The sequence below is a fragment of the Gracilinanus agilis genome, chromosome 4, assembly GCF_016433145.1.
Source record: "Gracilinanus agilis isolate LMUSP501 chromosome 4, AgileGrace, whole genome shotgun sequence".
In the NCBI taxonomy this organism is placed as follows: Eukaryota; Metazoa; Chordata; class Mammalia; order Didelphimorphia; family Didelphidae; genus Gracilinanus; species Gracilinanus agilis.
In genome coordinates, this window is record NC_058133.1 from 200,905,298 (window position 1) to 200,920,234 (window position 14,937).

Here is a 14,937-nt window from a genome sequence, read left to right on the forward strand (position 1 = left end):
ATATCACCCCCAGCAACCAAGTTCACTACTATGGAGGCAGAGTTTCTCCAGTTGGCCTTTCCAGGGAAAAGAGGCAGTGTGATACAGGGGGGAAACTTAAGAGTCAAGAGAAGTGGGTTTTAGCAACTAATCTAGCTCTGTGAACTTGATGCAAGTTAATTCTATTTTTTCCTCATTTGGAATAGTAAAATTGAAATGAGAAAAGGAAGGTGAAAGCATTTTTATAAATTGCATTGTTATGCAAGCATAAAACCAGATAAAGGCCTGGGCTATCCTGGGTGAGCTGGTCTATAGACTTGAAAGGGCCTTATTTTGAGGCCACCGGAGTCAGGCAAGGATTGAGGGCTTTGATCTAAGAAGCTGGACCCTTTTTCTCTATCCTTAAAGACCTCGATCCCCAGGGATCAGTTTCTCAATGATGTCATCGTTTGGGGACATCCATATATATATACTGTCTCTAAAGCAGGACTTTGGAACCTTTTGTGTCCTGGATCCCATGGACAATCTGATGAAGCCTATGGACTTTTTCTCAGAATCAGGTTTTTAAATGCATCAAAGTACATAGGGTTACCAAAGAAGCCAATTGTTTTGAAATATAGTTATCAAAATATTTAGAAAACAAGCTTATGGACCCCCTCATTTAATTACTCCTGTCTTAAAGGCTTTTGCTCCATGATTGGGACTCCAATCTCAAGGTTCCTATTGAACCTCTCAGGCCAAATGCTTCCTTCCTTTTTAGTCTGATGGCTCCAGTATTCTACATTCATCCCTATTAAGTTACATTGCTGAGACTCAGGTTCTTGGGCCATCAGCAAACCCTCTCTTTACATTCCCTTCCTGTCAAGGGCACAATCGTTCAGTCCGACAGGTTCCCAGTTTAGGATTCATCCTCTTCTCCCCTTCATGCCTCACACCCAATCATTTGGCAAGTCATATACAGTATTTCCCACAGCCATCTTGTTCTCTGCATTCACACCATAATCCCTCTAGTTCATGCTCTCATCACCTCTGGCCAAAATGATTTCAGTTGCATTCTAATTGGTCATCCTACAAGAAGTCTTTCCCCTTTGTAAAACAGCTTGCAAACAGCTGTCAAACTGATATTCCTGAAGGACAGATCTGACCATGCCATGCCCCTGTTCAAGAAGTTTCAGTGGCTCCCTTTTGCCTCTAGGAGACCCCTCACAATCTGCCCCCAGTCTCTTTCCAAGCTCATCACAAACTGACTTGATCATTCCCCAGATACAGCATCTCATTTTCTGCTTTTACATAGGCTGTCCCTCTTGCCTAGAATGCTTTCCTTCATTTCCTTTTCTTGAAACACCTAGTTCCTTTCCAGACTCAATCACCAACTCCTACAAGAGGTCTTTCCTGATTCCCACTACTTGTTAGCATTTCCTTAGAAATAAGTCTTTTTGTTTTTTGTGGTGTCAGAATTAGTGACCCTATGCAGACTGCTGGATATTGAGTTCTAAGAGATAGACCACTAATCCAGCTTTCCCTTCTAGCTTCTCTCATTCTCAAGGGCAAGCCTATTTTCCAGCCAGTGGCATCTTCTCTCTAGCTCAGGATGTCTGCCTCTCTTCTCCTTGGGCATCCACTTACAGTAGAATCATTAGATCTTTGAGGGCAAGACTTTTTGTCTTGATATCCCTTTTGATAAATGTGGCGCCTAGGAGGAGTGGATACTTAATGTGTTGGAATGAATTTTGGCAGGGGACAGTCATTCCACCCCTCATGCAGGAGTGTAGTGACAAGGAATGAGAATGAGACAGAAGTGTTAAAATAAACTCTTTATTCTCTATAAGATTATTCTGTAATATTTCTGGCCCCTGAGGACTCCCCAGAAAAACCAAAAACTGCTTCAGGGTCTCCACTGTCTCCTGGCCTCTACTTTTCCTAAAGGAGAACGGGACGTAGATCCTTGCCAAGGACAGGAGAGCCCATGGGGTCAGAGTGGGTGTTGATGCTCTAAGGTTGTCCAAGATTGTGGCGCCAAGAGAGTGAAGAGGAAACATAGGCTTTAGCCCCAAGGTTGGCAAAATATCCAAGATGGCCAAAACTCACTCAGGCCAAATCAGCGCCTTTTCAGAGAGAGACCACCCATTTTCCAGAGCACAGCAGAACTCTGGGCATCTAGTCTATGACCAAAGCCCAGAGAGGACAAGCTTATAATGGGATGAGCCCCAAGGACACAGGTACCCAGCCTCATATCCACAGATCTGAGTGGGACCCAAAATTGCAGAGGAGGAAGAGGTCCCAAGCCTCCTGGGCTTCGAGGGAATGATGGCAATTCCACAGGCATTCCTAGAGAAGGATGGACAAAACATCCTCTTCCCCAAAACCATGCCTCTGGGTTCCAAGCAGGAAGGCAGGTTCTGAGCATAAGCTGGCGATGAGGGAATCCAGCTCCTATCCCTCCCTCACTGGTTTTTAATTTGAATGTGGACAAAGAGTGTGGCTGGGGAGAGAGAAGCCCCATCCTTGGAGAATAGGTGGATGTGTCGGTATCCTGTGGGAGAAGCCAAGCATTAGTGTCGATACCACCCGGTCCCAACTTGTTAGGAAGTCTGATATCCAACAGCAAGTATATTTGGGAGAGGAACACCAGTGTGCAGTGAGCCCCAAGCACTGTGCCAATGAGCCAGGTGATTTGGGGAGAGCAGGGATAGTCCTTGACCACACTTAGGCCTGTAAGTCTATTTCTCCCCTGTGCTCCTTCCTATCCATCTCATCATTTCCATGTCACCACCCTGACAGCCCTTTCCTTCCTGGTCTTCTCATTCCCTCTCTGACTCACTGTCCTCACCTTGCTTTAGGCTGTACAAGGGCAAAGTAAACTGGCCCACGAAGTCATTGAAGGAAGTAGCATCATAGTCTTCCACTACAAATCGAACCAAGGCCAGCTCTGGGGCCCCGAGGGTGAACTTCAGAGTCTGCCCCCAATAAGGATTAAAACCTGTAGACATAACACAGGCACAGGGTCTCTCAGCCTCTACTACCAAAACAGAGTCTGTGTCTGCAAAAACCTGTTCGTTCCTCCCTCCCAGGAGCAGAAACCCACACTTTCCTGACCTAAATTGCTAGCCCCTAATTCCATAGTACATCCAAACCCATCATCCACACACACCATTGTTGAGCACATAGTCAGTCTCTTTCTGGGCACAGTCCCTGGGTACCCCATAGATCTCCACTCGAACCAGTGGGTCTACAATCGAGGTTGGCTTCTCTCTGTTTAATTTGGGCAATTGCTGAGCTGTCAGCACCTGATGAGAGGCAAAGTGAAGAGTAGAATTGGGGGGACCCCACACCAACCCCTTCCACCCAAAGGTGCTGGAATTCACAGCCAATCCCAACTACCTCCAAGGAAAGCCTTATTAAGAGACCTGCTCAAGCTCTCACTGGCATTGGTCAGCGAGATACACCAATCTCTTTTTCCCAGGGCTACTGGGTTTGTCTCTACTTCACACTGGAAAGCACTCCTGCTCCTACTTGCCCATGTCTCGTCTTCTCCTCCTCCCAGGCCTTTACAAAGACTCCTTAAATCCTGTTCCTCTCCCTTCCCCCATTTCTCCTCATTCATCTTCCACATTTCTTAGCCTCTAGGAAACATTCCATTCTTCACCACACCTAGCTTCACCCTCCCTATTTCCTCCTCACTATGGTCCAGAGCTGCCTTCTGCTAAAGTCTGCTTCTGCTCCAGAGGGGTAGTAGCTCTCTTTTCCACCCACATCTACAACTATTCTCACCACCACCAAGACAATAAGCTTGTCCAGTGGAGCAATTCCAGTTGTATCCCCTTCCTCCTGGCACAAGGTTTTATCTGTGGTGCTGACCTTGATGATGAGGGTGGTCTGGGGGGGCCCAGGGTGTTCAGGGTCAAAGGTTGTGTCTCCATGCCTCAGAAAATCAGGTTTCAGGACATAGCCACATTTCCCATTCACCAGGAAGCGGCCATTATTCAGGTCCATCTCATACCCAGGAGTCTGGAAGTTCAAGGCCACTGTGGGAGAAATGAGTTGAGGCAGAGGGAGCCTCAGATAGTGAGGGCTAAGGGTCTAGATCTACCTTCATGTCTTGTCTGGTTTTGGTTTGTTTTAGTTTTGATTTTTGTCCGTCCCTCATATCTTCCCATAGCAAGGGCTCAAAATAAATGCTTATTTATCAAACTGAAGCCATACATAGGTCCTTGGTAGACTAGAGTATGGATCAGTCCTCTTTGTCCTGCTGGTTGCTCACTTGCCCTGGGCACATGCAGGATGCTTGCTACTCAGGCCTCCCACAGCTTCCTCCTTGTTCCATCCCCCTTTCCCAGGGTCCCCTTCTAACAAGGCTCAAACCTCAGAAGCACCAACAGTGACACAATCCATCCCACCCAAAGCACCATTACTGCCCTAAGCGGAGTCAGGGCCAGAAGGGACAAGCAGAGAGAGGCTGGAGAGAATGGAGAAGAGAGAGTTCCGGTTAAGATGAAAGGGACAGTGGTGTAGCTGCAGAGTTCAGCAGGCATGGGCCTGGGAGTCAAGCCTGGATTTTAACTAGCGTTAGTGCCCACTCAATCCAGTCTCCCAGCTGCATCAGAATATACTTTCAGGGATCATGCTGTACCAAACCCCTAGCCTTTAATCTCAGTTTACTTCCTCTCTTGGTACCTCCTATACCAATCTCCCATATTTCCCTGGTACCCATCTGTGCCCTCCAGTTACCAGGCTTTCCTACTGGCACAGTGGTGGCAATCATCCTTCCCGCATGCCCTGCCCTCCTCAGATGATTATCCTTCCAGTGCTCTGTCCATTTTCCCTTACCTACCATGCACTTAAGATGTCCATGTGTCCCCTGTCCCCCGTAGCTTACCCAGCTGGCAGCCCCCATTCCACATCTCCTGGGGGTTATAATTGGCAGAGGTCATCCTGAGCCCCAAGGGGTAGACTCTACACAGCTGGTAAGTGTTACATCGAATAAAGTTGTTTCCTGGGTAAGGGGAGATGGTCAAGGCTAGGGGCCCAACTCCCCCACTCTTACCTACCCACCTATCCTCCCTCCATTCACCACTACATCAGTAGCACCCCCTACCTAGGAACAGTGGGCATGGCAGAAGTCTGGCTTGGGGCATGGAGGAACTCCTAGCTAGCTCAGGAATTTGCCCACTCAGTCTTCTTTCAACCTGAGCTAGAAAGGCTGACCCACGTACCCCTTTAGAGGTCTCTCCTAATGGTTTCCTCTTCCATCTTACCTATTCTTCAAACCCAAACACCTCAGCTGGCGTGATCTCTCCTATTAGAGGGTCTTCAGTATTTTGTCTGTAAAACCCTTTCACATATATTACTTTGATTTCTGATTAACTTGTAGACTGTCAAATTCCATGAGGGCAGAGCCTACATCTTAACTTCTGCAAGACACTGTAGGCCTAGCACCTGTCAAGTGCTCCATAAATAAAAATAAGCACCTGTCTCAAATTTCCTGGTTCTACCCTATTTCTAAGTCCTAAGTGTCATCCCTGGAAATCCCCTCTCTCTCTCTCTCTCCCCTGAGCCCACACCATTGGTCTCCACAACCTTTCCTGGTCCCCCTAGGAGGGCTCCCTAATCAGGCCAGCCCCAACATTCTCCCTCTTTCTTTTTCCCAGTAGTCTTTTTCCCACTCCTTGGACTCCTACCAGCTTCCTTGACGAACTTCCTGGCTTTTCGTTCATTGAGAGAAGTGACCTGGCAAGGTTGGGCTTGTATCCCAGGCAGGTTTGGGGCATTTAAGTGGGAGGCACGGCAGTAAATAACCAGGTCTGAGAGCCCGGAGGAGATCTGGAGGTTTGTCTTGGTCTGTTAGATAGAAATAATCCCATCCCCAGGCTTAGACCACAAGTTCTAGGACTAGGCCAGCCCTTCCCCAGACTAGACTGTTCCTCCCAGCTCACCCCACCCCCCATCCCAAGTCAGATGTCCTATATGTTGAACAGTTCAAGAATATCATCTCATAAATGGGGTGGGGTGGCATTCTGAAGCCATGATGAGAATAGGGGAAACCTGGACCCCAAGGAGATCAAAGAAAGGGAAGGATCCATAGGCACAAAAATCTTTACAGGAGATCTTATTTGTGGTGGAAAAACCAAAAAAATCCAAAAATTAAGGGATGACTGAACAAATTGTAGTATGTAATGGAATACTATTGAACTGTAAGATACTGGAAGGATGGCTTCAGAGAAACTTTGGAAGATTTGCATGAACCACTGCAGAGGCAAGTAAGGAGAAACAGGAATAATTTCTACAAGAGCTCTATTATTAAGACAAACATCTTTGAAAGACTTAAGAACTCTGATCTACTCAATGACCAAATATGATTTACAGAGGAAGGATAATGAAACGTGCTCTTGGCAGAGAGATGATCCACTCAAGAATGAGACATATTTTTTGGACATAGTCAATATGGGAATTTTTTTGCTTGACTAGACATGTTTGTTATAAGGATTTTGTTTTATTTCTTTTCATTTTCTCATGGAGAGAAGGGGAAGGATAATAGATTTTTTTAAAAATCCTTACTATCATAGAATCAGTACTCACTCCCCGTAACATAAGATTCTTACCACTTTGAATCCTCACTGATACAGGACATTCTATCTTTTTTTTTTTAACCCATAGCATCTTAACATCAATACTACCTATTTTTTCTAAGGCAGAAGAGTGGCAAGGGTTAGGTAATGGAGGTTATGAGGCCAGATTTGAACACAGGACCTCCTATCTCTAGACCTGGTTCTCCAACACTGAGCAACCTAGCTCCTCTGATAATAAATTTATCATTGGGAAAAAAACAAAATTTAGATAAAACTTATATGGAAAAAAACCATTTTTTTAAGATTAGGGAAAGACTTAGGCTGGGGAAGTTATCATGTTCTTTATTCAGACCAAACACTAGCTCCCTCCATCACCCCTTCCATTTTTCCTTTCCTTTGGACTCTGAATTCCCATGTAAGTCAATCCATGTGGCCCCCTCTTCTGGACCTTAGCCCCCAGCTCACCTGTTTTCTGCAGTCTCCAGACCCTGCCTCTCTCTCCTCCTCCTCAGATTCCTTATCTTGTTCCTCCTTTCCTTCCTTCTTTTCCTCTACATAGGGTAGAAAAGACCCTTCCAACTTCTGAGTAGACGACTTCCTTCTCTTTGTGATGTTCAGCAGCTGAAGTTGGGGGGAGCCAAAGGAGAAATGTTTCAAGGCTTCCTCAACTTTTTTTTGTATCATGAACCCCTTTTTTGCAGGCTTGCAAAGCCTATGGAACCATGCTCAGAATGTTTTTAAATGTGTAAAATAACATAATACAAATTAAACTAATTTTATTGAAATAGTTAATCCAAAAAAAATGTTTTTAAGTTCATGGACCCCAAGTTAAGAACTAAATTCGATCCCACTATAGCCCAAGACAACATCATCTACCCAGCCCCCACATGAAAACTTTTTTGTATATTTTGGGGATGACCTCTCTGTTCCTTCCATTTATTCTGAAGTTTTGAGCTCATGATGAGAACATTATCTGGAACTTCTTGTTTTTACTGGGATGGAGGTTGTTAGAAGTTTATGTAGTAAATGGCTAGAATATAAATGGAATAGTCTAGGTTGTCACCACTGCCACCATGTTTTCAGAAAGCTGATCAAAATTAAGCCAATGAACTTCCAATGAGTTCAATTTAGAACAACTGAATGGACATTCCAGACCTGCACAGTAATATTCTAAGACGTGTGGTGTGCAGTCATTTTTCAGTTGTGTCTGACTCTTCAATGCCCCTTTTGGAATTTTTTGGTAAAGATACTGAAGTGGTTTGCCATTTCCTCCTCCAAGCTCATTTGGTAGATAAGGTAGCCCAGGGTCACATAGCTAGTAAGTGTCCAAGGCCAGATTTGAACAGATTTGAACAGTCTTCCTAACTCTAGGCTCGGCACTCTGTCCACTGTGAGACCAAGTTGCCTTTATTCTCATAAGATTCGATTATCTTTTCGGTGCTGGAACTCAATGGACTCCAGAAGGTGTTAGGTCAAGGTAGGTCTAGATAGAATAGGTTAGAAAGTACAGCTAGTCAAGAAGTTTTCTGGGGGGCAGCTGGGTAGCTCAGTGGATTGAGAGCCAGGCCTATTGACGGGAGGTCCTAGGTTCAAATCTAGCCTCAGACACTTCCCAGCTGTGTGACCCTGGGCAAGTCACTTGACCCCCATTGCCCACCCTTACCACTCTTCTGCCTTGGATCCAATAAACAGTATTGACTATAAGACGGAAAGTAAGGGTTTAAAAAAATAATAAGTTTTCTGGGGGCAGTGAAATGGCTCAGTGGGTTGAAAGCCAGGCCTAGAGATGGGAGGTCCTGGGTTCAAATTTGGCCTCAGACACTTCCCAACTGTGTGAGCCTGGGCAAGTCACTTAACCCCCATTGCCTAGCCCTTACCACTCTTCTGCCTTGGAGCCAAAACACAGTATTGATTCTAAGATGGAAGGTGAAGGTTTAAAAAAAAAAAAAAAGAAAACAAGAAATAAGTTTTCTTCAGGATGCACTTTGAATTTTATCTGAATTGATACATTCTCTGTTCCCTCCCATAAAGGTAAACAAATCCTTAGAAAACCCATTTTTATGTGTGAATACATGGGGTAGAGGAAAAGGCCCACCCAAACTTGGGCATCCAATTATGGGGGCCACAGCAAAATAAGAAAGACAGACAGGGATCACTGAAATAGGGGAGTTCACGGGCCAGGAAGTTCCAAGAGGCTTGTGTTCTGCCACAGAGTTTAGGCAGAGAGGATTTAGTGATCAATGAAAGTCTATAAAGAGGTGAAAGTGAACGTGTGAGGCCCCAAAAGTAATAATGTTCCAATCTGTTCCAAGGAAAAGCAGCCAAAATTCTTAGGATGTTGAGCGTAATTGTTGCTGTTTGATCTTGTCAGTTATGACCCCATTTGGGGGGTTTTCTTGTTAAAGACACTGGAGACATTTGCCATGTCCTTCTTTAGCTCATTTTACAGATGAGGAAACTGAGGCAAACAGGATGCAGTAACTTTCCCGGAGTCACACAGTGTCAGAGGCCAGATTTGAACTCATGAAAATGAATCTTCCTAACTCTAAGCCTATTGTTCTATCCACTGTGCCACTTAGCTACCCCTGAATAAAATTATGAGGGCTTAAAGCCCCAAAGCTAGATCTTTCATGACCCCTCCTTTCTTCCTAAGGACCACCTCCCCAGAACTTGAGCATCACTTCTTTATCCCCAAAAAGCCTTTTCATCTTCTTTTTCCCCATTTAATTGTGAAACACCTAGACTCTTCCTTCTGTTGCTGTCTAGACTCCATTTCTTTCAGTGAAACCTGAGATGATATCGGGAGTGTGGAGACCAGGGGAGAATATATATATATATATATATATATATATATATATATATATATATATATATATTTTTTTTTTTAAACATCATGAGGGGGCCAGCTGGGTGGTTCAGTGGTTTGAGAGCCAGACCTAGAGATGGGAGGTCCTAGTTTCAAATCTGGCCTCAGACTCTTAACTAGCTGTGTGACCCTGGACAAGTCACTTAACCCCCATTGCCTAGCCCTTATCACTCTTCTGTCTTGGAACCAATATGCAGTATTGATTATAAGACAGAAAGTAAGGGTTTTAAAAAGAACATCGTGAAGCTAGTACTCTGTACTATGGCACATTTAGCTGCACATTGTAGAGGCTCAACAAATATTTCTTTCCTTCCCTTTCTCCCTGTGGTTTTTTGACCTTGAGGACACCCCCAAACCTTAAGTTCATCTTCTTTGTCCTTCTCAGGCAGGTCAGACCGAGGCTCTTCTTTCTGATGGACAATTTGTTTCTTGCCCTTTATAAGAACCTTGCCCTTCAGCTGCTGTGGAGGTCAAGAAACAAGTATCAACCCTTATTCCCTCCCCTCCGCTCCCCTCTCCTTCCCCCAGCTTATAGCCAAGCTCCCTCTAAGAACTCCCAAACCTCTTGACCCCATTGCTCGGGACAGACTTCTGTTCCAGTGCTCTCCTCTGCCAAGATCTTGAATCTTGAAGTCTTTCAGCCAGGTTCTCTCCCCCAACTTGAGATGCCCAGTTTTATCATCAAGTCCTCACCCCATTAGATCCTCCCAAACCCAAACTTGGTGGGGTATTTGCCTTCACACAGAAAGCTAACTCTCTCCCCAGACTATCTGCCTCCCTTTCTCCCCACCCCCCACTGCTCCTTGCCAGTCTTGTTGGGGCATCACCTCTGGAGAGGGCAGCTCTTTGGGAATTTTCCCATCCAGGGTTTCTGTCACCAGCATGTTCCCCAGGATGGTCCGAAGGTAGTGAGCCATGGTGGATTGTTGCTGTAACCCACAGTGATTCTCCAGGGATAAGATGACTGGGTACGGGGATAGCTGGTAGAGGGGAGCAGGGAGGTAACCAGGATCAGGGTTCTGTTTCTCCCCCCAGGCTAGGTCCCAGGCCACTCAGGGGAAGGAGTGCAGGGGAAAACTGGGCAATCCAGACAGGCTGGGAAGCTGATGACACTATCTGTGTAACCTCTCCCAGTCTCAGTTTTCTGATTTGTAAAAATAGGATTGTTTCACAACCTAGCCTCTCCCAAAGCTGCTAGTTTCTTGACACATTTCTCCCATTGTTAGGCTCTGTAATATAGGTATAATAGAAAGAATGCTGGAAGACCTGAGTTTGAATCTTGCTTCAGACACTTACTAGCTGTATGACCCTCAGTCAACCTCTGTCTGTCTCAGTTTCTTCATCTGTAAAATGAAGGAGTTGAATTTGTTGGCATCTAAGATTTCTTTAAGCTTTAGTTCTGGGAACTATATAGGTCTACTTACTGTTCCTCACATACAAGCTTACATCCTAGACTCCATGTCTTTGCATTGGCAAGGACATTTTCCCTATTTCTTTATAGCCCCAGCATTTAGCACAATGCTGGCATACAGTAGAGGCCTAATAAAAGCATGTTGATTGATCCTAATTCTGTGAACCAAATAGCAGGTCCTTCTGAACTCTGCCCCAATTCCTAAACTTAATGGGAGCTCTGCACATGGGAACATGAAACTTTGTAGACTTCGAGTTGATCATAGCAGTCATGGCACAGATGGGACTTGGGGAGGGTCTCCCAATGATGGCTGTCATGGGGCCAGGATGGGGTGGAAGGAGACTGGCTGAGAGCTCACAGGATAAAGGAAGTTGGTAGTGAATCACTGTGGAAGACTTGAGGGAAGGTTAGGGACAAGGAAGGACACAATCAGGATTAGGATGGGATGGATGTCTCATCACACAAGAGTCTGGGGCTAAGGGCTGGGGTGAGACGGGGCAGGGCAGGGCAGTGGCTCACCGAGAAAGCATGGTCCCGCACGACTTGGATGACATCCCGAAAGAGGATCTTAGAGGTGAATGTGTGCCCATGATAAACCACAGGTTCTCCATCTGGGCCCTCCCAGCAGTCCAGTTCCACACACCTACAACCCTGGGCAAACGCCCTGATGGGGATCATGGAAGAAGAGAGAGCCCACCTCGGATCAGGGCAAGAAGGGATCTAAGAGGTGGATTCCCTCACTTTTCAGATTAGGAAACTGAGATCCAGAGGAGCTAAATAGCTCACCCAAAGTCATACAGCTCATAAATGGTCATATTTGAACCCAGGTCCTCTCCAAATCCAGCATTCTTTCTACTATACCACAAAGTAGGAGTAAAACGGGGAGGGGGGGGGAATGCTGAGATGGGAACTAGTAGAACTAAGGATCCCATGTTCCTGGGACAGTTGAACCTGAGCAGTTGTGGCTCCCCCACATTATACCTATGCACATCCTTGTTTTCTCTTGGTCTTGATTTTGCCCAAGGAAGGGTCCCCAGGGCCTAGGTCTTAGATCCTTGACATTTGTCCTACCTGATGTAGGCCTCTGTGCTGCTGGCACCACCGATTTGAGACTGGGTCAGGTAAGTATTATGGGAAGAGGAGATAAAGTAATGGGAAAGGGGCTGATTCATGTCTTGGTATACATCTTTGTGAGCTGGGTCCAGGACAGCACCCTCAGGCGACAGCAAGTACATCATGAAACCATCCAGCATCATCAGGTCATGCTGTTTGGCTACCAGCAGAAAGGCAAAGGGAAAGGGGAATCAGTTCTGGTTGGATAGTAGCCAGGAGGTAACTAACCTCCCCAAACCCGGTCCCTCTGAACCCTTCCAGCACATTCCCTTTTCCTTTTGGAATATGTCTCAATAGATTCTGCTCCAGCCTCTTACCTTTTCTCTCTGTGTATCTACCTGCCTCAAATGTGTTTCTTGTAAACAACATGGTAGGATTCTGGTTTTTAATCCACTCTGCTATCTGCTTCTGTTTTATGGGTGAGTTCATCCCATTTTCATTCATAGTTATGATTACCATCTTTGTATTCCTCTCCTCCTTGATTTCTTCTTTTGTCCTGCACTTTCTCCTTTCACTGTCTGTCCACACCAGTGTTTTGTTTTTAATCACTTCCCCCATTCCCCTTCCCTTACGTTACTCCCTTCCCCCCCACCACCCCCTTTCTTATTTCCCTTCTACTTCTCTATAGGGCAAGAGAAGATTCTAAACCCTATTCCTTTTGGAATATGACAGCTGAATAGCCCTCCCTAAAGAAGCCCCTGTAACCCAGCCTCCTTCACATCCTCCCCTCCTTCCCCCAAACCTTCTTAAAATTGCCCCAGGTTTTCTGTGACCTTTTAACCCCATCTTTACCTTTAAGTCTAGCCCCTTTCCCTACTAATCCCAAACTTCATTCTTTTCCCCCAGCTCTCTCTTCTCTGTGCTTCTTTCCCAGGTCTGCCCCACCAGCCCTTGCCCTGCCCTGCATCTTCTCCCACATGTACACCTTTCTCATTGAGCTCATAGGTATGGATCAGGTGCTGAGCCTGGGCCATCGTGGCTTCTTCCTCCCCTTGGTCACGGAGGAACTCCAGCAGCTCAGCTGCACTCAGGACCCGGTCTTCCCCAGAGTAGCGGTAGAAGATTTCCTCCAGCTCAGGCCGTTTCAGTAGCCTCCGTAGGAACTCCTCAATCTCAGCATCCTCGAGCCGCTCATTCTTAGAGCTGTCACACTCCTGAGGACACCAAGACATCTCACGGGAGGGGATGGGGCTCTCCACTCCCCTCCCCTCCTACCAGATGCCTTGAGTCCAACAGGACAGGAATAACTCCAATAACGATAATGAGATCTGTACTAGCTGGCTGATGAGGTCACTGTGGGGATGATGCTTTGTACAATATCCCTAGAAGATAGCAGCCCTATTTCTCTAATACTTCCAAGGCAACAAAGCGATTTACCCACAACGAGACTGCAAGTATGAACTGTCCTCATTTTGCAGGCAGAGAAACTGAGGCCCTAAGAGTAAAAAGTGGCTTGCCCAGGTTTACACAACCAGTAAGCACCAAAACTCACCTTCGAATCCAGGATGTCACTACCTTTCAATATTTCATTGTCTTTGGTTGTAAACAAACTTTGTTAGCTACGAGTATTTGCTTATAATTTGTGAATCCTTGGAGGGACTAAATCCACAAAGTATTTCTAAATCTATAAATTGCTAAATGTTATGGGATGTCACCATTTTCCACTTTTCATGTATTTTAATTCAGTGGACTACATTGCTTTCTCCATGAAATTCCATTTCTTCCCTGATACTTTCCTTCATTGACTCTTTTATGGGTTGTTAAATACTCTCTGGATAATGTGAGAATAAAATTTGGATCTCTGTATATTGTAATCAATTTGAGGTGTTATTTAAAAAAAAAAGTGTTGTAAAGTGATGTCATGGGGGGAAGACACAACTGACTTTGTAGTCAGGAGAAATTCTTGTCCTGCTACTTATGACCTAGGAAAAGGAAGGATCTATGGCCCCCACCCACCTGTGACACGTTATGATCTCGTCACTGTCCTTCCCACTCCTGATGTTATTGTACGTTATCTCCGACACTTCTGGGGAGCACAGCCATGTCCATTATAAACTATTGTCTGAGGCAGCCGTCTCATTTGTATCCTCCCAGGATGGAAGTAGGGCAGAGATTACTGCCCCCATTTGACAGCAGAGGATACTGAGAACTAGGCTGGTGACTTTCAGCTTGCCAAAGGTCACATAAAGGTCACATTTTTTTAAAAGAACACTTCAAGGGGGCAGCTGGGTAGCTCAGTGGATTGAGAGCCAGGCCTAGAGATGGGAGGTCCTAGGTTCAAATTTGGCCTCAGACACTTCCCAGCTGTGTGACCCTGGGCAAGTCACTTGACCCCCATTGCCTACCCTTACCACTCTTCTGCCTTGGAGCCAATACACAGTATTGACTCCAAGACAGAAGGTAAGAGTTTAAAAAAAAAAAATAGCACTTCAAAAGTCTTCAAAGTGCTTGATAGAGGGTGCCCCCAAAATCTTAGCCCCATTTTTAGTTTTAAGTGCTTAAAATGGCACTATGACTTTTGGAATACTTTGTTTGGATCACATTTGATCCTTGCAACAACCCTGGGAGGTAGGTGCGATTATTCTTATCCCTGTCTTGCAGTTGAGGAAAATGAGTCACAGAGAGGTCAGTGACTTTGTCCAAGGTCCATCAGAGGTTTGGGCAAGGGGGAGAGTACTAAGCCTCCTGGCTACTCTGTTTGCCTTCCATGGCTAGTGCTGGCAAACTGAAGGGAAGGGGGACAGGAATGGTCAGCCTCGGCTAACCCCCCCCCCTCCCTACCCCACGCCCCCAGGCTAGCGACAGTTGAATGAAGCAGGGCTGAATCCGAAGTTCCTCCAGTTCCCCCTTCCACCCAGTCCTCGATCTCCATGAGCTTCTCAATGATTAGGATTGTTACTACCACTTTCAAGTCTTCAGAGCTTTCATCTATACAGTTCTTTATCTCATCTGGTCCTCACCACCATGAAGAAGGGCTGTTAGAGGACAGTTGAACCTGAGTT

At 45.8% G+C, this 14,937-nt stretch overlaps 1 protein-coding gene across 2 annotated transcripts in view; it reads right to left on the reverse strand.

Annotated features, from left to right (window-relative positions):
* Positions 1 to 1,778: 1,778 nt before the first annotated feature.
* Positions 1,779 to 14,937, reverse strand: part of PLCD3 (phospholipase C delta 3) — a 30,645-nt gene continuing 17,486 nt past the window's right edge. The window contains exons 5-17 of one of the 2 annotated variants that reach the window (XM_044676492.1): positions 12,861 to 13,089; positions 11,894 to 12,095; positions 11,342 to 11,486; positions 10,239 to 10,391; positions 9,808 to 9,872; positions 9,227 to 9,245; positions 7,011 to 7,076; positions 5,658 to 5,799; positions 4,856 to 4,972; positions 3,838 to 4,004; positions 3,131 to 3,266; positions 2,810 to 2,959; positions 1,779 to 2,512 (exon numbers count right to left, since the gene is read on the reverse strand). In XM_044676492.1, coding sequence (XP_044532427.1) covers positions 2,424 to 2,512; positions 2,810 to 2,959; positions 3,131 to 3,266; positions 3,838 to 4,004; positions 4,856 to 4,972; positions 5,658 to 5,799; positions 7,011 to 7,076; positions 9,227 to 9,245; positions 9,808 to 9,872; positions 10,239 to 10,391; positions 11,342 to 11,486; positions 11,894 to 12,095; positions 12,861 to 13,089 — 1,680 coding nt within the window. In that variant the 3' untranslated portion in view covers positions 1,779 to 2,423. Of the gene's footprint in view, positions 2,513 to 2,809; positions 2,960 to 3,130; positions 3,267 to 3,837; positions 4,005 to 4,855; positions 4,973 to 5,657; positions 5,818 to 7,010; positions 7,167 to 9,226; positions 9,246 to 9,767; positions 9,873 to 10,238; positions 10,392 to 11,341; positions 11,487 to 11,893; positions 12,096 to 12,860; positions 13,090 to 14,937 lie in introns of both variants that reach the window. The other variant, XM_044676493.1, reaches the window with a different exon arrangement.